At 33.7% G+C, this 26,528-nt stretch overlaps 1 protein-coding gene across 2 annotated transcripts in view; it reads left to right on the top strand.

The window, feature by feature from the left end:
* Nucleotides 1–26,528, top strand: part of LOC145259935 (matrilin-1-like) — a 66,287-nt gene that overhangs the window by 14,600 nt on the left and 25,159 nt on the right. For both annotated transcript variants that reach the window (XM_080117898.1, XM_080117897.1), the window contains exon 2: nt 21,826–21,856. In XM_080117898.1, coding sequence (XP_079974024.1) covers nt 21,826–21,856 — 31 coding nt within the window. The remainder of the gene's footprint in view (nt 1–21,825; nt 21,857–26,528) is intronic.

Genomic DNA, 26,528 nt, shown 5'->3' with positions numbered 1-26,528 from the left:
AAATGACAAAAAGGTTCAGGAAATTTTTTCCATATGTAACGATGTGTTATTATACAGCGAGAGAGTAGTAATACCTAAAACGTTGCAGAAGAGGATTTTGAGAGACTTCCACACAGGACATCCGGGGATAAATCGGATGAAGTCTCTAATGAGAAGCTACGTATATTGGCGTAACATGGATATCGACATAGCTACAACAATAAATAGATGTGAAGGATGCCAGTTAGCGGCAAAATCCCCACCTATAGTACACAAACTTTGGCCGAAAACCGACCACCCATGGTCGAGAATCCACATGGACTTCGCTGGTCCAGTAGGAGAAAATTACTACTTAATTGTAGTAGATAGTTACACAAAATGGCCTGAGGTAATGCGTTGCAGGGATCCAACAACGAACAACTCAATAGGATTCCTACACGAGTTATTTGCACGATTTGGTGTACCAGACACATTGGTCACTGACAATGGAACTCAATTCATATCAACAGATTTTAAGGAATTTTGTGACACGTTCCAAGTAAAGCATATCACTACTCCTCCGTACCATCCAAGGTCGAACGGCCTCGTGGAGAGGTTCGTGGACACGTTAAAACGAGCGTTGAAAATATCCATTGGGATACCAACGGAAAAAGCTTTGCAACAATTTTTGCAAATATATAGGATAACACCGCACCCTAATACACCGTCAAACATATCACCAGCTGATTTAATGTTTGCCAGAAAGGTGAAATCGGCGTTTGATAAACTATTGCCAAGACAGGCAATTGTCCGAAACACTACACACATGACAAGAAAGAAATATAACTCGAGATATCGAGTATATTTCAAGTGCTACAGAAATAACTGGGAATGTGGAGTTGTGGATAAACGCATTGGTGATTGTACATACATGATTAAAGGTCCACAAAATATACATAAAAGGCATCTGAATTAAATAAAAAAAACGCCACATTCAAGATGGTGATTATACAACAGCAGTCGAAAAGGAGGAAACCATGGACATCATATACGAATCCTTTAATTTGGAACGGCCTCAATATACACCTGAACCCCGAAGATCAGGTAGAAAAAGAAAGTTTAATGAACCATTAATGTTAAATCCCAAGAGAAAAAAATATTGAAATCTGTGTGACTTCAAATCTTGGGAGGAGGGTGTTGTAGTGGCACCCACTCATTTACATATGTGGATAATATTACACATAAATAAAAAGACTCGGTTAGTGCATGTTTACCAGAAGTCACCGAAGGCCGAGCCGAGAGCAGATATGTTCTCCAGCCAAGACTCTCTTACCTGACAACCATTATGTAAATATACTTTTCCTAATACACTTCTTATTGATCTACCTTTGTTTGTTGAGTCCTCATTTGTATTGCCTTATACGTTATTTGCAAACATAACACATAGATTCGAAAAAGTTACAAAAATCAAATATATACAAAATAAATGTTATCAAAGGCAAGATAAGTTACTCTTCTGCCTATCTGGAAAGGTTTTTAGTTATTTACTCACTTTAAAACGTGTAATCGCTTCGAAAATCATACAATGTTGTCGATATATTTTATTTGTTATATATTTGTTTTCTTTTTGACAACTTTTTCGAATCTATGCGTATAGTAAAACAAACCTATCATGTAAATTATTTACAGTTAAAATGTTATAAAAAAAACAAAAACTTGAAGTTTTAAATATATTTCAAAGAAATAAATTACGCCCGGTGTTAAAATATTGAAAATTCACCGATCGTAAAAAAAAAAATAAATAAATAAATAAAAATAAAATACTGCCGTGAAAAATGCTATACATACAACTTAATCAGGAAATGACGTTACGCTGTCATATGTATTGGCCTCCTTCTTACTCTCGGTAGCCACGGTAAAACAGAACAGTTACGACTTTTTCACTTCACTTCTTTTTATTGTCATTTTAAGAACAGCGTTTGGAATAGACATCCCAAACTCCCTGTGTTAAGAACGACTTTCGGAATAGACACCCCCAATATCCCCACGGCTTTCGGGGTAGACGACCCTCTTTTTTAGGTGTGGAAAAATAATTTCCCCAAATTTAACCGTGATTTGTTAGCATACCCGCCCACAAATGCTAAAAAAAAAAAAAAAAATGGAAAGTGGTAGCGACGGCACGAGAGAATTAGATTCGTTTATCGCGTGTACGTACAGTTAATTATAGTGCATAATACTGGTCTTTATATCTCTATAAGTACTTGTCTCCGTAAAATTTGAAAGATATTTTCTTAATCAGCATAGTCGAATACCTATTAAAGCCGTCATTCTAATGTACAATGTATAATGGACCTAATGTACAAATTCCCCCACCCAATGTTAAGAAATCTTTAAATACAAACAACAGTATCAGTACGAATCCAGCAGATAATATTGCCAAAACAATTATTGTTAAATCAGCGACGATCCTAATAGATTGCACAGGTTTAAATAAACTATATTAAAATAAATTACGTAAAAAAACGTAACTATGTTTGAAAAAATATAATTACTCGAACAAATATGCAAAGCTAGCGAGAGAGAGATTTGTAAAAAATATAATTATAATACATAAATTTTAGGAGAATATTTGAGTAGTTATCTTAGGGAAGTAAAAGATCGACTTTGCGTTTACTTTCGGAAATCTAGTTACTCTAGTTTCCCTCATTTTGTTCTTTTAGTTCTCACATTCAATGAGCGATGTTTCGGACAAAGGGGGAAGAATTTTTTTTTAAAGATCAGAATCTATTCACATAACACTTAACGTTGTTAAGTGTTTATATTCACGTAATTTTTAGCGTCTTACGTCAAGGCAAAACATCGAGCACTCTAAGTGGCACTTTCCCAAATATAGAAACAGTGCTCTATCTCATGGCTAGGGCTAGGACAACAGCATATTCTTTTCATTGTTTTGACTCTCGACTGTTATCCGTTGATATCTTATATGCTTTTATATAGAGTGACGTGGTTCTCGGTTGATTAACTATGTCTAACTGTGTCGGATATACACTCGAGATTCAAAACAATGTTTAAGAATATTCTGTTGTCATAGCCCTACTCATGACTCATATGACTGTTATATAGTTAGAGGATTGTATGACGAGACACGTACTTTCTGGAGCTGACAAATGATTCAATAGTTTTTTCGGCACTTCCGGTGACAGGACTATGCTCTCTTATTAACGTTTATACCACGATACTCCTGGGTTTAATATTAAGCTAACATCGCTTATTAATTATAAATTGTCACGCATCAACTTTTTAGCCTGGCTCAACGTTGGCTTACTCCAGTGATCTGACACTAATGTGTCTCATCTATAAAATTAAATTTTTTAACTTGCAGCTGAATTGGTATTGTGTTATGAAAAAAATTTAAAATGTGTACGGATTCGTTTCTATAATTATGACACATTCTTTACGTGCCTTTATATTGCATTCGGTGACACCTTTTGGAATGCATTCTTTGAATCAGTATTTAATTTAATGACACACTACGTTCTCTCTTACTCCTTTTCTCTATATATCTATGCATACATACACGTTAACACACACACACACACACACACACACACACACACACACACACACACACACACACACACACAAACATATATATATATTACCAAACAAAGTGTCATTAAATGTAATAAAAAGTCATTAAATTATTTATTACATAACGCATCACAAGAGATTGTTTTGACAATCGTTGATATCTATTTTCATTCACATTCACACAAAACTGGTCAAATTGTTACTGAGATGTAAGAGCTACTTTAGGAACCATGCCTACAGGCGCATCCTAAGTAGGGAGTTGAGCACTGAGATTTCGGTCCAAATTATACTTAAATTTCTGCATGCAATAGGGGAAGTAGGAAACAGGGAGGGAATTCCAAAGCCTAGCAGTTCTAGGTACAACATTTTCAGGATGGAAAACTTTCCGGCATTAAAAGATCTTTTCAGTAAAAACAGAAATTTTGCTGCTTGTCTGGTAAGTCGGGTAAAAATCCGGGATTATATAATCCAAGTGCAAAAGAGTTTCTTTCTATTGGTGTTATTTTACTAATAATTTAGTTTTGTTTATGAATCACGTCTTTGATTTCAACTGATTATATTTATTTCCTAGAATGATAGCATGCTGCATCCGATTATCTGGAATAAGACTAGACAAAATTCGCAGAATGCCGACCCCCCCATATTTGCTTTTGCAAGAGACCCTAACACTCAAGAGGCACATGTCTTTCTTATGAGTGCCGTACATTTTCTTTAGTGTAAACTTTTGGTGTAATCTTGTCATGTTTTGTTGAAGTATGTTACGAATTTAAACACAGGTTTATTGTCCCTGTGATCCTGCCACAGAGGTAGTGTTTATTTATCCCATAAGTAGGAATAAGAATGTATTATCGCACAAATTTCATCTGTAACATTTTTTACAATAAAAATATTAATTAGTTTTGGTTTCTAGAGCTTATAACTGATATCAAACGTTTCCAGACCAAAGTACGTATATTGAGCATTACCTTGAAGATATATCGTCGATATTATAACATTATATATATATATATATATATATATATATATATATATATATATATATATATATATATATATATATATTATATATATATATTGGCAGCAAGTCATTATTCAAGCACGTCTGATTGAATACGTCAGAATTCTTTCTTCCGATTTTGTTGGATATCTTTTCAATTCGTCGAACGGTCTTTTTTATTTCGACTGATGTGTTTTATATTATGGCGCCCAAAAGTTATTGTTCAGCTATATTCTTCTCAAGCTTTCTTACTGATCGTCGTCAGGAGCGATTGTTGTTGTCGTTTTCCTTTTCTTTATTGAGGCTTGGTGTATTTATAGTTAGCTTCTTTGAAAAAAAATTTTTTTTTTAATTTTAATTTTAATTTAAAATTTTTTTTTTTATTTTATTGGTGATAAAGGTGGGCACAGGATGGGTAGGAGCGAATTATTTTTATTTTTAATTTCGATTTTCTTATTTTATTTATTTAGTTTATTGTTAGTTATTGAATACTGTTAGTATATTTTTCCCGGTATTAAATGAGAACGGGCTGTAGTTTTTAATTAGTATGGCTTCTGTAATTTTAGTCTTCATGTGCAATTATTAAGATATCGAATTTTAGTATTGTTAGTTAAGATATTTCTATTAGGCTAATTGACTGTAAGCTTTTATGGTGGTATGTTAGGTGTTGTTTTGTGGCGCTATTGTCAGCTAAATGATAGGTTAGTCGTCGGGAGAGTGTTCTTGTGGTGTGGCCTATGTATGCGTTGTATGAGTTTTTAAAGTGAGTATTTTCGGTGTTAGTATCATTATTGTTTTTAATTATTAAATCGGAGCTTTTAAATTTAGTATAATATTAGTTTAATCATTTTGCTCTGATTGATGAGGCTGGTGTATCTTTTAATTAGGTTTGTTATTATTTTTTCGTTTGTTTTGTAGTTAATGTGTAGTTCGTTTTCATAATAACTTTGATGGTGTCGTTTATGTCAGGGTTAGGATTTATGTTTTTATTGTGGATTAAATAGAGTTTTATATGCTTATCGAAAATTTTATAGGTAAAATTGTTGTTTATCAGGGTTGTTATATATATATATATATATATATATATATATATATATATACTAGCATGGAGACTAACGTTGCCCGGGAATTGAATGAGGATCAACAAATGTTTTACCCTCCCATATTTAACTTAAAAATTTTAAATGCAAGGCTATGGTCCAATTGTGCTTTAAACAGAAACATTCATTTCCATAACGCCCCTGTCATATCAAAGAACCTAGTGTTGATTTTATATCTCGGGCCTTTCTGCTTGTGCGGTAATATAACTTCGCAAATGCACTGGTAATGTTAGGCTGTATAAGGTGTTAATTTGAATCAAAATCGTCTGTTTCTTCTTTCATCAGATTTTTTCGATTTTCAATACTTATCGGAGACATTCCAATACAAAACCTATCCAAGGACACTGCTAAGCATATAATGTACATTTGTGTGAAGTTTACAAAAAAAATCAACCCAACTGTTTAAGAACGAACTTACACACACAGATAAAGTTCCTTATATATATATATATATATACATATATATATATATATATATATATATATATATATATATATATATATATATATATATATATATCCTGACAGAGCTACCCGGCGTTGCCCTGACCATATAAAAACGAAACATGAATTTTCGTTTGAATACACTCTGTATATCACTTTTTATCCCGGGTACTTCCGAACAAAATATTAATGTTACTCTTCCTGGGCAACAGGGCTTTTTTACATACTTGCTCTATCAAAGATACGACCTCCAATAACGCCGCATAGGTTTCTTATAACATTGTGTAACAAACACTATGACATTTTATTGTAAATACCCTTCGTAAAAAAGAGTACTTCTGCAGCTCAGGAACATGAAACGAATGTGTGTATTTTAGCTTCAAGAAGGGCCGATAGAGATCGTTTCTCAGCCAAAAAGCAGGGGGTCGATAACTCGTACTTTTCGAAAAGTTTGTGCAAATTTTTCTCCGATTTTTATACAATCTTACTACAAAGAAGAACAAAACAAAAAAAATTATAAAAACAATATATAGATGTTTCATGTTTTTAATATATTTTTTTATGTTAAGTAACGAATCACCTATTGAAAAGAAATAATATTGAAACATTCAAATCTATTTGGTACTTTTGCATCTTTTGAACCAGATGTAACTCAGTTTCGCCTCAGCTTTCCTCGGAACACGGCGTCAACAGCTCGGGTTCAGCTGCTGCCTAACGTAACATGGCGATCAGCCAATCACAACACCGCGCGCTGAGTTTCAACTCGACGCGCGTGTGCGCCCAAACAACAGACGAGAATTTGGATACCAATTGTAAAAAAAAAAAAAAAAATCCATCATTTCTTACATGCAAGTTAATACATCTTAGCAAAAAGGGGAAGCATTATCGACGGCTACGGCGGGAGATATGGGAATGTTAAATCTCGATGGTGGACAGCAATCCAAACTGGGAGCTTCTTCGCAAAATCACGGCTGGAAATCGCGTGCATTATCAAACTGATATACAGCTATGAATACCCCCCCCCCCAGCGCGAATGTGGTTGGGATCAGCGCACAGTGATCCGTTTGTCTCCATATTAACTCACATCGCCGAAAGCTACCCGGTTGGTGAAGAGCTTCCTTACATGTCCGCTACCATGTTCTCCGTCCACTTTGCCGTCGTCTGCTACCATCCAAAAGTATGAGAAAAAAAACATCTTCCTAAGGAAATTTTGTACTTGTGCACATTTACTACAGTTCTAAAATAACGTTATTATTTCGGAAGCCATTCTTAACATGGGAAGGGTTGGTGTTTTGTAACACTGATTACTGTACACGCAATAACCCTTATCCCCGAGTGGCATTCGGCCCTTCATAAGTGGTGACCCCCCCATGTAAAAAAAACTATTCCGTGCTTCCACCTAACAATTTAATAATAAAAAAGGGTAAATTTTACATTCGGTCAACCTCCACAATTTTCTTTAAAATGATGACTTTTGAAGGTTTTCGACTATGCTGAATAAGAAAATCTCATTTAAATTTTGTAGTTTCCGACATGAGTAATTTGTATATCCATTTATTTGCGGACTATTATCCTCATCTTCATAGTTGTTGTTTGATAACGTTTCAGTCAACTATTCCTCTGGTATAGTTAGTCAAAACAACTATGGAAGGCAGTCAAGACTGAAGTTACAGTTAAGAGACTCAGTATTCCTATCATGTCGTGGTTAACGACCTGACGAAGTCCAGAGGAAAAGTTGGCCGAAACGTCGTGAAATAAAAATTATGAAGATAAAGATAACAGTCCGCAAATAAATAAATAAATAAATAAAAAAGATTAATGTTTGGTGCATTTTAGATCAGGAAACCATTATCTTCAGAAAACCTGATCTGGTAACACCAAATATGCAGGAAAGAAAGAAAGAAAGTTATTCTCAGCTGGGGTAATAAGATGAGTTCTTGATCTAAATGTCTTACAAAGGAGGGATCAAATTAAAACTCAGTGTAACAGCTTTCGTGTAAAATAAAATCGAGCAGAGAAAGACTATCGTTTAAATGGGAAATGATCAAAGGGATATAGCAGAGAAATAAATGATTATAGAATTTGGAATTTTACATAGTCTGAAAACGTATCCATTAAACGAATACTTCAACCCGTTTAATTATGTACAAATGCAGTTTCGCCATATTTGATTATGAGAATTCAACATTCTGATAACGTTTATTTGTACTCGCACAACAAAAATAAACCTTTCTAAATAAACATTCGAAGGCAAGAGAGGAAGAGATACAGAATGAGAGAGAGTGAGTGGAGGTATAGGTTGTGGATGGATATTTTGGCGCCACAAACAATGATACTTCTATTTACTGTCTCGTAAATTAGGGAAATGACGACACTTAATTATTAGTAATTATGAAATTGCTTCTTTTTTTTCATTCACTAATTAGTATATTTTACTTTGTATATGACATCAGCCACAAATCCTTGATTTATGTAATTTTTTTCTTTATCTTTGTCCTAATCGACTGTGCCCTATTTGAAATAGTTACACTTATTAAAAACTGGCCTATTGCCTAATTTAGTCCCTGTGGAAAGAAAAATATATAAATATGTAAACGTAAACTTACGCTCTCTCTCTCTCCCACACGCGCGTACACATACACACACACGCGCGCACGCACGCACTTTTAGAAGAAATATTTAAAAATTATTTTGGTATTTTTTTACGACCTGTCCCAGCGTAGTATAAACACCTTCAACCACCTCATGTTAAGAACGGCTTTCGGAATAAACATCCACCCCAACCTCTCCATGTTAAGAACGGTTTTCGAGGTTGGGGGTGTTTAATCTGAAAGCCGTTCTTAACATGGGGAGGTTGTGGGGTGTTTATAATACGCTGGGGAAAATCGTAAACATGTGCCATTATTTTTATGCGTGCAGACACTAGTTTTTCATGCTTACACAATCAGCAGTGTAGGAAGTGATACTCCCTGCTGGTCAGGGGATTCGAACTCAGTCAAAAAAGAAAATCACCCTTAAATTCTAACCAAAAAAAAACCAGGAACAGAAAGGTGACGGAAATTAAGTGCCTATAAATGCAAAATCGGTGGATATATATAGTAAACAGTCAGAGGATATACAGGGTGGAACGATAAACTTATCGCTTTAGAAAAGACCACATGATTCCATTTCCGTTTGATGAAAACCAGTTTGCTTATTTTGTTGCAGACTATCTACTAGTTGGATAGTTGTGTAGGAATCTTCTATCATGTCTGGAAATCACACTATGTTCAACAAGCGAGATTGGAGATACGCCGCTATACAACTCCTTCTCTCTACTGATCAAAGTTATGACCATTGTCGGAAAGCTCAAAATGCATCGCTGGATTGCCACAAATAACAGGGACGTGCCCAGGGTGATGAAAACAAAGTTTCCAGCCACGGGTATAGTCTTTAGTGTGGTTTCAAGTCAGGGCCACATCATGCCACCTCACATCTTCGAAGTCGGCTTGAAAGTCAACGCCAAAGTATACCTCGATGTGTATGGTGATCCCCTGGTGCAATCATGTAGCAGCTGGTAGACCCTGGATCTGGTAGTAAGACTCGACGCCGGCATACAAGTTCAAAGACACCCAAAAGATTTGGCTTTAGGAGTGCAACAACTTTGTACCCTTCTCTCATTTGTCCCTGTCTTCCCCCGACCTGAACCCGCTGGACTACTTCGTTTGGTCATATATTGGTTAACATGACCTCATACAAATCCAAAGCCAGCCTGATCGCCGCCATCCGCTGAGTATTTGCCGAACTCCTGTCGACAATTGTGGAAAAGACATGCTCCCTAGTCCCAGACCCGTATCGAGGCGGTAATTGAGACTGAAGGCGGCTACATTGAATAGATGTCAGCTCTACTACATAATCAAGTTTCCTGAATTGATCTTTTTCAATAAAAGTTTAAAATAAAGCTGTATTGTTGTTTTCTTTAGGGCGACAACTTTATCGTTTCAACCATATATATATATATATATATATATATATATATATATATATATATATATATATATAAATAAATAAATGTTTAGAGGTACAGAATTTGTATATGGTTTTAAATAAAACACTAGGCAGAAGTTTCTCGAGAGCTCTTTCGGCTATCATCTCTTCAGGAGTAAATCGATAGCAATCTAAATAATATTGTAACGAAAATGAAGAGTTCTATTGGGGAACTTATTTAATGTGCCAACGTACGGGGACATTAATTAAATTTATTTACGTTTAAAAACGATTAAAAATGTTTGCACAACGAGGGAGAAAAAAAAAAGTGGGAGAAAAAATTCAAAGTTCCTCAAAGAGAAACAATGCGTTTGATGTTTTTTTTTTGCCGGCACAAAGAAGGTTGACGCACCGCGATAGAGACGGCCTCCAAAATCTTTAAATGGTTTTTGGAGTCCGCTCTATGTAGCACCTCGAACCAATCTATTTTATATCTATCGGCACAGCACGGGTTGTCAACCAAATGCTGGCCAATAGCAGAGTCCAATGCTGCAGAAGGAGGGAGACCACCGAACCCCATCCTCCCTTGTCTGATCTTCGATGGAACATGCTGGTTTATACGAGTCAAAAGGTGCAAGGATGTTCGCCCAGCATAACCAGCATCGCACTGGCATCTAAACTGATATACAATATTACTATTTTGGATGTAAGGCAAACTATCCTTGCGGAAAGACGGAAAAGCAGGTCTCGTAGTATATACCACACGCAAGGTAACCGAATTGAAGCAATCGTAAATATTCGTAAGAAGTATTTACGATTGCTTCAATTTGCCGTATACTATTTTGTTTTTTCCCGTCTTTGATGCTAATCATGTATTTAAGGTTTCTCTTTGATATTTAATCCCGGTGCTGATGAACGATACTTTATCCAAATAAAATATTTATATCATCTCAGAAACAATCGTACACCGAGTGGTTACTGGTGTTTTTTTTTTGTTTTTTTTTTTTTTACACAGTGATCACCACTTATCAAGGCCCGGAAGCCACTCAGGGATAAGGGTTATTGCAAGTACATCACGTTAGTGAGGAGATTTTATGAAGTGTTTAATTAGGGGGGCGGTTCATTAGGAATTTGTTAACATTAGACTTGAAGACATCCAAGTTGTAGTCCGGAGGGAAGCAGGCAGACGGAACAGAGTTCCACAGGTGTTAAATTCTTGTAGTCTAGTAAATGTTTTTTTCCGTGAATCATGTTATCTTTCGCTTTAAAAATTGGCTAAAATTACTTCTAACAGTACTTATAAAAATACATCTAATCAGCATTTTAATATTGAAATTAATTTATTACACATATTTTATAACTAAAGACATAGACAAATAATTGAAGAACATAACTAAACAAAATTAATATATCAATACAATAATAAATAAATAATATAATCAATCGCACCTCTTATATATCATTCTACGTTTGCCAAACCATTTTAGAATGTATATATATATATATATGTGTGTGTGTGTGTGTGTGTGTGTGTGTGTGTGTGTGTGTGTGTGTGTGTATGTATGACAAAGAGTCTATATTCGAAATTTCAGGATGATGTCCATCTTATCGATTATTTCTTTCAGCATGTTATAATGTTCAATTTTTGACAACACCTGTTTAGTAGCGCAGAATAATTCATGTAATTATTATGTCAATTTTTGAATTTATTCCGCCCTTAACTCATCAGAAGAATAGAAACTCATCAACTTCAAAAAAAATAAATAAATAAAAATAAAATAAAAGAATGTGGAAATTATTACAAATCCCAAAATCGGAAGAGAAGTTTCAATTGTGCTTTCTTTTAGTTTAATTATCTTTGAATTTTATATATATATATATATATATATATATATATATATATATATATATATATATATATATATATATATATATATATATAGTCATCCACATGCAGTACTGTTTCGCTGTTTCACAGCTCCTCAGTGCGGCTAGACAGGCAATTGTTTCAAGCCAGGATCGAAACCTGACCGCTCTAATGACAATCAAGGTTTCTCACCATTTCGCTATACGTCTGATGTTGCGTGGGTAATGAATTAACAATTTTTTGACATAGTCCAAATGCCCCCGCTCGATATATATATATATATATATATATATATATGGAACAAGCAAAACCTTTTTCCAAAATACTTTGCTCTTAAAGAGAATCATGAGATCGAAATCGTTAGAGTAATGAACGAAGCATAAATCCCGACTCCCCATTTCCTAAATATTTCTCTCACAAACAGAGCAAATGACTTTGCTAGCATGCTACCGATGTTCACCTGTTTTTGACCATTATTGTAAATTTGTTTCATAACGCACTTAAATTTAATCTTCGAGCTTTGTTTCCCGTTAAGATATACTAAATAAAATTAAAATATAAATTTTCAAAATCTCTCAAAGACCTCCTTGCTGAATTACTGACTACAGGTCGAAAATAAATAGAAACCTTACAGAACAGAACGTGTAATTTGAAAGTTTCGTGGAAAGAAAGCCTCTTTTTTTTTTTTTTTAATAAATTACTTGCATGCATAATATTGTAAAGTTATTGCTTATTCACCTAAATTGCTTTACTGCTCTTAATTACTGACATTTCTCCGCTCTATCTGAAAGTAATAAATTATGATTCCTTGACGATGTGTTGTCTAAATATAAGACCTATACTGGCTGTACGTATATGGTTACATATATGATACTAAAATAGCTGGCACGAATTCTTTTCTAAAGGACTAGTTACTTTGCCTCCAAGACGACTTCCTGTGTCTGTTTTGCATGATAAACATTATTCCAAATCCTTATACTACTAAACACTACTCAAATCCCTGCATATCCTAATGCATATTAATACTGTATCCTTATAAGTTATATCATCTCCCGTGTCCCAGCTGGACAAAAAACCAATTGCTCTTCTCCTAAAAAATCTCATGCTTTGCACATCCCTCGGGAGGAAGGGGTTTTTAGTTTCCAGTCCTTAACCCTAGAAGACTGACTTTTAAAAATCTATACTAGTCATCTATAGTTATCTACTAAGAAAGAGTGCCTTATCTTATAACTTATATCTATATTCTATGGATTAACTATAAGATGGATAGTTATTAGCCATATTCCGTAGTTGTACTCAAAGTGGTCTATATTAAATAGCAACTCTATATCTCTTTCACTTAGATGGACCAAAACACTGATGATTTACATGAAAAATAACACTTGAAGCTCATTTCGAATCGTACCTTACCATTTTTACTGTGATTTTTCCAATGTATATATTAACCCTCAAACTACATTTGATCCTCGTTGAACTCAAAGTATTCATATCAAATCTACACCCATACGCATGCGTACCCGCCCCTTCCCCGTGTTTCCACTCAGAACCTGTGAATAACCACATTTTCCAATCTTAATCCTATTATGAGGAGTGTAACTTTAAAGTAGGTACTAATTATCTCTTATACTAATTCGATTAATCCTAACTACCCATGCAGGCGTGTAGAAATACCTGGCTTTGAAACCAGGCGTGGTGGAAACCTTCTCGGTGCTGATGGACCCATAGATCTGGTAAGGTCATTCATATAGGGGAAGGAAAACTCCGATGTTAAACCTGTGTTAATAACTTTATACGTCTTGACACCAATCGTGGGAGAGAGGCCTTTCACCACAATAATTGGCTTTGCTTCTCTAACTACACAGATACAGCTGATAGCATTATCCAGAATTTTTCTATATCCCGTGCCTTGACACAGACAGTAGCATTCCCGACTTGTCTCCCAGATGGTCAGGAAACGAGCCTCACTTCTGGATTTATTTCTGACAACAGTTCCTGAGGATTGTGTAACGAATGCCAATTACCCACCCGGGAATGCTGATCATGCGGTGATAATGATAGGCATCACTCTAAACTGTCGACACCACGTTGAAGAACTACTGTTCAAAACGACAATAAAGTTGACTGGGATGCCATTAGAGATCACATCAGAGATGTCCCATGGGGAAATATCTTTTCTCTTCCTGCTGAACAGCATACAAATGAGGCCATTGAATGGTTCAAAGCAGCAATTGGAAGTTCTATAATAAACCCCACTATTCCCAATGGTTTACTTCTACTTGAGCAGCTGCCATCTCTCACATGCATACCACTTATTTATCCGGCATAAGTCCAGCACAAACAGACAAAAGTTTATAGAAGTTAGAAGTAATTGTAAGAAAGAAGTAGCGACAGCTAAGAGAGAATACAGTGAAACCACCGGAAAGCGCATTGAAGCGCAGAAATTAGGAACTCGTGATTTCTTTAAAATCTGCAACAATGTAGCAAATAATAGGCAATCAACAATTCCCTCACTATTCAACAATCATGAGGTTGTTTGCAGAGTAACCGAGGAGGCTAACATGCTTGTCCGTCAGTTTGCCTCGAACTCTACTTTGAACCCAACAAACCACTCTCTCCCTGATTTTCCTTTGTGGACAGAAACCACACTAGGTGATCTGAAAATAACCCCATCTCAAGTACATGATATCATAAAAAACCTTGACACCGGAAAAGCATGTGGACCTGATCTCATCCCAGCTGTACTGATAAAACTGCTCCGCTGAGATTGCCCCAGTTCTCTCTAAACTCTTTAACAAATTCCTTAACGAATCATGTTTTTCTGACTGCTGGAACACTTCTTCTATGGTACCACTTTACAAGAATTCTGGTGAAAGAACTGACCTATTAAATTATCGACCCATTAGCCTCCTCCCTCTTTTCGCCAAAATATTTGAGTCCATAATTAATCAAGCTCCAGTCCACCATCTTATTCGACCATCAATATGGATTTAAGCAAGCCCGTTTTACTGCTAATATTCTAACATTAATCTCTGAACGTATATATGATGCACTGGATAAGGCAGGGTAGGGTAGGGTAATAGCCCTTGATATATCTAAGGTTTTGATAGGGTATGGCACGATGGTCTTCTCATGAAAATCAGATGCTATGGTATTACTGGACAAATAAATTTTAAAATCCTTCTTAAGTAAGAGAACAATCCAGGTCGTCCTCGATGGTCGTACGTCTAAACTGCTCAACTCCCTACATATCATCAAAGTGGATCTGTGCCTTGTTTGGGATGAAAATGTAATAAAAAAAAGCACTCAAAGCTACATTTTACAATCTGTTAACCATAACATAAAAAAAAATTGCTCGCCACGTCGAGAACATAACCAAGAAAAGCAAAAACGACAAAAACTCTGTCATATTCTATTAAACTAGCTTAAGTCTAAATGTACACACACACACACACACACACACACACACACACATACACACACATATATATATATATATATATATATATATATATATATATATATATATATATATATATATCCGAGACGATGTGGTCAGTACTTCAGCTCTATGTTTGTGAAATGGCAGTACTGTCCAACTCTGAAGTGGCAGTCTCTGCCGCCCTCGATGCAGATAAAGGTGGATGGCTACTGGGGCTGCTAATATGGCTGCTTCCGCCTGACTCGCTTCAATGACTTTATACATGATGGCTTGAATTTTAAGTTTAAGTTTAAAATGCAAAAGTCAAGTATCATGGTTTAATTGTCCTCTAAACAGAAACATTCATTTCGAATGCATCCCTATCTTATCAAAAAACCTAATGTTAATTTTATACATTAAAAAAACATTAAAAGGGTAAATAAATGTTAAAAAATTGTTTAATCAAGTTTTTCATTGGAGAAGTTAATTAATCTCTTGCAATCATTGTATTAGTTTGTTTCCAACATTTTCCATTAATATTTATATTTATTTAGGTATCATCAGCTGTTCCTAACTGTTTAGGGGCGGGGGTTAAAAGCAAAACAGTAAATTAAATAGTATATCCTCATCAGTGTTATACATTTAAAAAATTTCAACTTGCAAAATGTTTGAGCATTTGCGCTTTTGCAAGCATAAATTAAGTGACAATCTACTAATTAGTACCATGTTAGTACGTCGGCACTCACATAACCTAGTCGAACTAATTATTCTCACTGGTGTCGCTTGGATGGTTTGTTTAATTCGTAAGAAGTATAAATATTCCGATGCAATTTAAATTATATCAACCGACCGAATCGAGGTATGGATGATGTAGGTGGATATTGCTTGATAATTTCTTCACCTGACTACAAAATTGGCAAATTCACTTTCAAATTTAGTTGGGTGAATTAAGTTCACTGATACCAGTAACATAGTTGAGAAAGGTATGAAGCCCAACTTTCCCCATTATGGGAATCGTCTGATTTCAAATTTACGAAAAATATGCATTCACTTATGCACTTGTATGATTACTGTAATAATGTGGGTCGGAATTTTGCATAGAGCTCACTAAGATCGTGCCTCAGGATTGTCTGGTCTGCACGAAGTCCTCCTCGTCTGTCGTAAGCATTCGTTATAACCGTAACATTCCAAGTGCTTACCTTCAAGACGGAGAATGTAAGGCTCAATGCTTGCATACGAAGTCGGGGAAAGTTTCAGCCAGAACACAAAAAAAAAAAAAAAAGGAATGGTGCAGAAGCAATACTGTCTCTTCCACTCAATCGGTTTTTTAGTTTAACGCCTGACACATATTTACTTGCCCTATTCAGAGATGTGGACGACCAGAAAACTGCGGATCTTGGTGCTGACTCCAAGATTTTTATCAGGGCCCTGTTAGCTTCGTACCTTTGACATTACTATGTTGCCACCTTCTCTAACACAGTGATGACGGGTTGGACTTTCGAGAGTTGGGCATTACAGATGCATTACTATCGTCATACCTTGTCTCATTATCATTGTTGTCAGGTGAGTCGAATGTGAATATATAAACACAAGAACATAAGCTACGAAGATGTCGAAAGCAAACCCAAAGTCTATTTTTTAGTCTCCATGTTTAAGTAATGAGAAATCTATACTCCTATAATTTTTTCTAATTATTTAAAAAGAAAATACAACGTTCTTATATATGGATCTTGGAATTGCATTCATCGGCAAAGGATCTAGCTAATTTGCATATTTTTTTAAACATTCACTGAAATTAATTCCCTGTCCGTTTTTTCGTTTGGTTTTTATAGGATGATCATCTTTAGTTAACTATTACGTGTAATTATATTCATGCAAATATTCTACATACGTGTGAAATATTTGCGTAAAAAGGTTACAGTAAACACAAACCTCTTTCTATATCTATTTATGTATGCGTGTATATTTCTATATCTATTTATGTATGCGTGTATATATTTAAAAAATATTTTGCCTACCAAACTCCTCTGTAAGTTTTTGGTCTACATGCATGAAACTTACTATATAGGGTATTCGAACCCATGCGAAACTTTATGTTTAGATTTTAGTCGAGGAAATTCGGTGCAAAAGTGTAAAAATTAAAATATGGAATTTGCCAGGTGAAAGTCGAACGACGGCATTACGATTATGCATGCGTGACGTAATAGCTATTGGTTCATATTTTAATTTTTAGCCTTTGCAGCAAACATGTCTTCATGGCTCAGGCAATAATGTAAAATGAAAAAGTAAATCATAAGCTAAACGTTTTGGTTTCGATTCTCGGTGGTGGCGCATGAGTAATTTTTTTTTAATCATTACTATATATTGGGTCCAATATAATATAAGAATAAATACAATACATTAATCAAAATATATTTAAGGGTATTTTACAACCGGGCAATGTCGGGAAGCATGCTAGTATATAAATATATAGTTGAGTTTTTCCTCAGGCCTATATTTTAATGTAAAAATCATTAACATATATACTCAGTCATGGATAAGCGAGCGATTTCATGAAGATCAACTAATTTGCATATTCCTTTAAAAACCGAACGTTCGTAAATTAATTATTCTTTTTTATGGTTTTAATTAGACGATTAGTTTCATTATACTATTACGCTAAATTCTTTTTGTGCATAGTTTCTACAGTGTGCATGATTGCGTAGAATTTAGGATGAAAACTTTCAAGAACATTGACATGTTTAAACACGTGCGCGCGCACACACACTGACATGTTTAAACACACACACACATACACACACGCGCACACACACACACACACACACACACACACACACACACACACATATATATATATATAAAAATAAAAAATAATATAAAAAATATAAAACGGAAATTACATAATTGTCGATGCATCGACAATTATGTAATTTCCGTGTTATATTTTTTATCTTATTGCTCTGTTTACCACATTGAGCTCTCATACCCGGATTTCCTCTGGAATTATTCCACTATAACACTATTTATATATATATATATATATATATATATATATATATATATATATATATATATATATATATATATATATATATTCCTAAAACGTTGAGTTTTTCTCGTTCCGACATTGATATTAAAACCCTACCTTTTTTTATTTAAATTTTTTTAAAACGAACTTCTTAATTTACACAGTCATGGACATGCGAACGACTACGTGAAGGTAAACTAATTTGCATAATTCTTAAAAAACGAGCGTTAACTAATAATTTATGTATTTTTAATGGTTTCTTATTAGATTATTGGTTTCATTTCACTATTGTGCTGGATTCTATTTATGTACTGTGTAGAATTTAAGATGAATATGTTCTATCTCACGGATATATATATATATATATATATATATATATATATATATATATATATATATATATATCGTCGTCTGCGCCCACTCGTGTCCGAGTATCGGGTCCATCATTTGCCTCCTATTTTCTATTATTATAGAGTTAATGTTCTATCGATTTTTATATATTATAAAGTTGCGATTTCAAAAATAAAAAAAAAATATATCCATATAACTTTGGTGCATCAAATTGAGTTTATTCAGCTATAATCGAAACTGAAACCAAAATTTATGAAGAATTCTTGATCAAATTATTTATTTAAAAAAAAAATGGATCACTGGAGTTTCATTAGCTTAATTGAAATCGAAACCTAAACTTAGGAAGAATTCTTGGTAAAATCATTTATATAAAGAATAGATGATTTAAGTGCCATCAGCTATAATTTAAACCGAAACCAAAAACTTATGAAGAATTCTTGGTAAAATTATTTATTATAAGAAATGGGAATCCATAATTAAACAACAGTCACTCGGATGTAATTGTGACATGCAAAATAAATAACACACACGCTGTCGTATTAATATATAGTATAAGTCATAAAAACCACGCTCCTTTCCTACTACTAACCCTAAGTATGGGTGGCAATACAAAAAATATAGCAATTACATGTGATTTTATGATTTTGCTGATCGACATTATAATTAGTGGTAAAAATTTATTAACGGTTTAAAAAGTTATAATATACCGAAATGGAGTCAGTTTACATTATATTATATGCACAACTGAACCCCTATTCTAAATTCTAAAATAACGTTTCAGTGTGCTCACACATAATCGCTGTAAAAAGTAAAATCTCATAAGAGGTGGGTGTAGTTTGCTTGAAGCATTGTATAGTATGTAGTTAAATGGAATTGTAGAAGGCGGTACAATGCAGAAGTAACGGAAAGACACAAGCTGAAGCAGGTGAGAAATTTATTAATACAACTTATAAATACATGTGTACATATTAATATTTCATATACGCAGTATATTTATATTTACACAGTGGCTACTTGGGAAAGTCGGTCTGGTGGTATGTCCGTGTAATATAATATTTCGAGAAAGATCTCTTCGTCAGATATTTACTTGACTTTGACAAACGTGTTGTTGTAAGCAGTAACTATACCGCAGCAAATCATTGCTCGGGACTAGTGGGTAACGTTTGAGGAAATTAATTTGGCAGCTGACTGTAGCACGTTTTTCAGAAAGTCGAAATAATTTTTTGGTTATGGCAAACTCTGTCTGGCTCAGACAAAGGGATAAGAGGTGGGTGTAGTTTGCTTGAAGCATTGTATAGTATGTAGTTAAATGGAATTGTAGAAGGCGGTACAATACAGAAGTAACGTAAAGACACAAGCTGAAGCAGGTGAGAAATTTTATTAATACAACTTATAAATACATGTGTACATATTAATATTTCATATACGCAGTATATTTATATTTGCACAGTGGTTACCTATGTTTTGAGTATTTTCACTGTAAATAAAAGTTTTTTTTTAAGTTAACAAACTTCTCAATGTTTGCTTGTCCAAAGTTTTGATAAACTTGTGAGATTTTCATCTATATTTTCACTTGTGCCAAAACCAAACAAAATATAAGGAAACATGAAATATTTCAAAGGATGTTGCCTAAAAGGTAGATATTTTAAGCTGGTTGTAAGCTCATTTGTTGCTGCAGAGTTTGTTTTAGATTTCTCGGTTTGAAGTTATTTTTTTAGATTGACGTGAACGCCAGAATACTCCAATTAAAAGTCAAATATGAACAGGTAAAATTATAGATGAATAAAAGGTCAATAAAATGAGATATAGTTTGTTTAAACAGTTACATTAAATTTAGCTTATATTTGTAGTTTTTTTTTTACTTACAAGTGCGGACTTTCTTTTTGCCGCCTGTATATATATATATATATATATATATATATATATATATATATATATATATATATATATATATATATATATATATATGACCTTGTCAGTGTGTGTGCGAAACGTCTTTACAAAACTCCACTATGAATATTTGGTCTACAGATTTGCAACTTCATATATAGGGCATCTGGACATCGGGAATGCTTTCGATTTTGATTTTAGCCTGTATAAATAGCTGTTAAGGGGCAGAAATTTAAATAAAAACACAGTTAACCATGACAGGAGTACATCAACTAATTTTTGAGTGTGTATGCGTATACATTTTTAGCTTGAACTCGCTTAACTATTAGCGCCCCCCCTTTTTTATATCTATCTGGCGATAGTTCTGACGCTAACAAATGTTGAAACGTTAAATAAAGACTGTTACTGGAGCACTGAAATTTTTGGTTTTGATTACAACTGATGGCATCGAACTCCTCTTTGAAATCATTACTATATATATTGGGTACAATATAATAAGCAATAGAGAATTTGCTCTATAATAATAAATACGAAATCTGCATGAATTAAAATATGTGTAAGCGTATTTTACGACCGGACAATACCGGATGGCCTGGTAATAATACACACACACACCCTATCTCTGTCTGTTTGTCTGTCTGTCTGTCTGTCTGTCTCTCTCTCTCTCTCTCTCTCTCTCTCTCTCTCTCTCTATATATATATATATATATATATATATATATATATATATTCACACTGAAGAAGACCGAAGGATCGGTCGAAAATATGTGCTATTGAAAGAAATATTTTCATTTTTTTTGAAAGACCTTTTGTATTCCTACACGTCAACATATAGGAAATAAATACAGAAAAGATATAAACATTTATATGTTTTTCATATTGGTTTTCATCCCCCCTCACACGTGTGTATATATATATATATATATATATATATATATATATATATATATATATATATATAAACAAAAAGAAAGAATCACAGAGGTGACTGAGGACAGACGTTACATAAAATATTTCGTATAAACGAAAAAAAGAAATCAACTCAAATCAAACATGTTGAATGCTGCACCATATACCAGGTGCCAGATTAAGTGTGTAGATTGAACCATCGTTTTAAAAAAATACACATTTTTGTTTATTGTTATTAAAATGCGACGTATATGTTTGCGCAAAAGAGCAAACAGGCAAATAACATTATTCATTTTATATTCTCAGGTAATGGCACCAACAGGAGAAAGCTTTCAATGTAAGTATTATTCAAAAACTCGGTCATTGCAAATTTCTAAATTGTTTTTTTTTTTTTTGTTGAAGAATCGCTGTAATATTTTAACAATTGTAAATCGCAAAATTACCCTGTTTTATTCACAATAAATAATTTTAAAGATTCTACGACGCATTTCTTACTTTGGACAGCTTAAAAAAACATACAGCGATGATATTTAAAAACAACTCACGTTTACTACTTCAAACAAATTTAATGTGTTTTTAAAATTACATTTTTTATCGAGTTTTTATAATTTCATATTTAAATGAAATCGCGATAGGACTTAGAAAATTTCCTATTCCACAATGAGGAAAATAAGCAGAAACCACACACACACACACACATATATATATATATATATATATATATATATATATATATATATATATATATATATATATATATATTCATTCTATGGATATATGATTATTTCTATTATATTTCACTTTTTATACATTATCCTTATTTTATGAAGCTCAATGTAATTAAAGAGCATATAATAAACAAATAACAGAAGTCTATATTCCAAATGATATGATGTTGACCATCTTGCAATTTATTTCTTTAAATACATTGACATTTGCAATTCTTGACAGTAATTGTTTGTAGCCCAAAATCATTCGTTTAATTATTATATCAATCAATGAATCTATTTTGCCCTTAACTTTTCAGAAGAAATAGCAATTATCGATCCACCGAAAGAAAATAAAATGCATTTGGACATAATTACAGAGTTCGAAAATTAGAAGAGAAGTTGCAATTACCTTTTATTTTATCTTTTATTACGCCATTTTGAATTTTCAAAGAAAAATCACTAAAATTTAAATATTCATATTAATAAATTCTATTAGTTTTGATAAACATTACTAAAACAATATTCTATTTAGTATATAACATATATCTATATATTTATTTAATTTTAGACGATACTAATTACAATATATTCTATTTTCGGTTATACCAATTGTTGATTTTATATGAGTTTTATATCTATACTCGCGGGGGTTTCCGGCGTTGCCCGGGTGTGTCGAACTGGTGTAGCAAGGAACCCCGAAAAAAAAGTGATAGTAGTGGCGGGGTGGGGGGAGCAAAACAACAGTAGGCAGCCCGTGTGGAGAAAGGTGTTAAAAAGGGCAGGCAGGCTCGAACCCGTAACGCGAAGGGGGGGGGGGAGGAAGAACGTAACGTCTTAGCCGATGTCTCCATCGTACAATCAGAGGTCGAGAGCGTTGGAATTAAGTGTAGTCAATCCAACGGTGACGATGACTTGCTAAAATGTCGGCCAAAAAAGACACCCCACCTTGTACAAAACTACTAAGCTGAGGATGAAGGAATTAATGTTTTGGCCAAATTTTTCGATATTTGTCGTCCGAAGGATTGATGTTTTAATATCAGTTTCGTCACGTTCGAACGTGTCTCTCGGAAGTTTTTGCGAGACATACAAACACACACATTTTGTCCTTTATATGTATAAGCTAGCCTGGGTGCCCGGCGTTGTCCGGGTGTAGGCTTGTGTTGAGCAAAAAAAAAGTGGTAGTAGGCAGGCAGGCTCGAACCTGTGACGCGAAGACAGAAAAGAAAGTGAAAGAAAATCTTACCGCTACTCCATGATGCGACCGGAACTCTAAAGCGTTCAAATTAAACGTAGTCAATCAAAAAGATTACTTGTAGAAATGGCGTTGCTTTTAAACCTCCCACGACGATCGTTTTTAATGTGGGTGGGGGGGGGGAAGCAACTCCCTCAAAAAGGGGGCACTCTGGCAGTATCCAAATAAATAGTAATTATCTCAGTATGAAGGGTTTCTCCTACATTGACCAAGGGCCAATTACAGAAAAGATACTACGCGGCCCGAAGGCAAGATGCCAGGGGGTTGCTTTCGAATAGTTTCGCTATATCTATAAAAAAAAACAAAAACAAATAGACACCGGAGACGACGGCACGGTGGTAATTTTGTTTAAATTGTTTGTTAAAGATAGAGGCAATGTCTTTTTGCGAATCTGAGATATTACGATCTGAGGAGTATGCAAAAACTTCTCCCGGAATCTAACTGACGCGAGAACCCCGAGGCAAAAAGCCTTTTGTGGACATACACAAACGCTTGCGCCCATTTGCCTTTTATATATTAGATATACAATTCAGTATTTTATTATAATTTAAATTAAATTTATTATTATGTAAATTATAATTCTTTATTGACATTTAATTATTTTTCATTAATCTTGCATAACTTTTTATAACACTGTCCATGGTCTAAAGAGGTTTCTGTTTTATTTAACACTAGCGAGAGTGCCAGGCGTTACCCGTGTGTCGGTGTAAAAAAAAAATTGTAGTTAGGTAGGCTTGAACCCGAAGCCTTGACGCGAAGGTGGAAAAGAAAGGGGGGAAAAACCGGTATTTTACTCGCTCGGCCACGGCGGGAGAGGAACAAAGACATTTTAATTTAACGATTAAAAAGTTAAATGACAGGTGTGTGAATTTAATGAGGTCAAATATCATGCCATATGGGGAAACTTAACTTTGGCTGCAAGCCAGTGTCTGCGTTTCCCTCAATGAATGAATTGTCTGATATAAGGGTTTCCCCCGCATTGATCAAACCTCATTGTTTTTTTGGACGTCCATGTCACGAGTGCAAGGGAGCTGCTTTATGCTATGGATTCACTTTCGCTTTTATACTGAAAAGCCAAACAAACACGAGTAAACCAAGAAATACCGCGAAAATAGCAAATTAAAGATACACGCGAGCTCGTCTTGTAAAACGTAGATATTATAATCTAGGTAGTATATAAAAGGTTCTAAGAAACAATAATCGAGCGCCCCCTCCATCCAAAAGTCTTTGCCGGGCATACACAAAAATATGCACACACATAAACCCACACACATTTTCGCTTTTATATTATTGATTCCTCTTTAATATTTCCTGATTGTTCCGATGATATAAAGTTATATTTAACTTTATTCTTCATCTTTCATTTAATATATTTCTGTTGGGTTTTTCTTGATAAGTTTTACCTTTTCCAATATATATTGTTTGATAAGATATATATATATATATATATATTTATATATATATATATATATATATTTATATATATACATATTTATATATATATACATATATACATATATATATATATATATATATATATATATATATATTCTTGAGTTAGAAGTCACGTTTAGTTTCAGAAGAGTTTCCGATGGGTAGTTATTCTATACAAGTCCTGGAGATGACGAATTCTCAATAGACAGCGGTTCTGTACAGGTTTTGGACTTTATAATTTTACAACAAAAGAGCAGAAGATTCTTCTCGTATTTACACGAAGAAAACATATGCAACGTTGCTAAACATGTTTAATTCTTATGGAGCTATTCTGGTTTCTGATTGGTTGATAGCAGAACGTGAATTAATTTGATTCGCCAGTTACTAGCAGATGCTTGGGAGTTTTTGTACTTTCACTTTCCTTTCACTGATTTATCTTGCAAATTCATTTCTTTTTCCATAATTCTTTTATTTTCAGAAGATATTTATAATTGTGTGAGAGTAATCCAATTTAAGATTTATTTAGTTATGAATTGGGTAGCAATACAATGGCTAGGATATCTTTTCAAAATGTTAAAATGTTAACTGTATAAAGACTTTCCAGTTTTTTATCAGATAAGTAAATAGTATATATATATATATATATATATATATATATATATATATATATATATATATATATATATATCAGATAAGTAAATAGTATATATATATATATATATATAATCTTTGAAGTTTTTAACCTTAAAAACTATACAAAAAAATATTTTTTATCATTCGTTAGAAAACCATCTAGTCAGTAAGTCATTTAATCACCTGCAATCACTGCATCAACTCTCTCTCGAATTTACTATCATACCAATAATTTATTTTTCAAGGGATCATCAGTTGTTTATCATGAAACACTGTTTCGGGGATTTTATATATATATATATATATATATATATATATATATATATATATATATATATATATATATATATATAATGACAAAGTTAATTAAAATTGAATGCCTGAAAACGAAAACCACTGTAAATAGTATCTATATCTGTGCCTTAAACTAATTAAAAATTCACAGAACGACGTTTCGTTCCGAGAAATGCCCATATGTAGAACACATTACCATGAGGCTACTTCTTTACTGACTACAACATGGTTGTCCCCTAGTCCAATGTAAACACGTTTTTATTGCACTTTTCTGATAAATAATCAAAATTCTATCCAAGTTCCCATCATTACTTATCATCACGGTGTTTTCTCATCACCCTTTGATCATTGTCCTCGAACAGCTTTTGGGCTTTGATAAGTGGTGACTTCCTTGTAAAACCAAAAGTAGAGTACAAATAAGCACTTTTTAAACAAACTTATGGATTAAAAATTTAATAAAGGACATAAAAGTAAAACGTTGTACAGTATCTATAATATATTTTGAACCTTTCATGAAAAAGAGGAAAGAACCCAGAAATTTGGACGAAATATCAATCACACTAAGTATGACGCATTATTCATGACATTATGTAGATGGTACAAGCCGTAAGAAAGAAAACAACGACTAGCTAGAATCGCAAATTGGGGGTTTAACTAATGCGCCAATAGATACCGTACATGTATAA

This window comes from Euprymna scolopes, chromosome 35 (assembly GCF_053919585.1).
Source record: "Euprymna scolopes isolate OS-2025 chromosome 35, ASM5391958v1, whole genome shotgun sequence".
NCBI lineage: Eukaryota > Metazoa > Mollusca > Cephalopoda > Sepiida > Sepiolidae > Euprymna > Euprymna scolopes.
The sequence above is the reverse complement of the archived record's forward strand: the minus strand, read 5'-3'. Positions and strand labels throughout refer to the sequence as shown.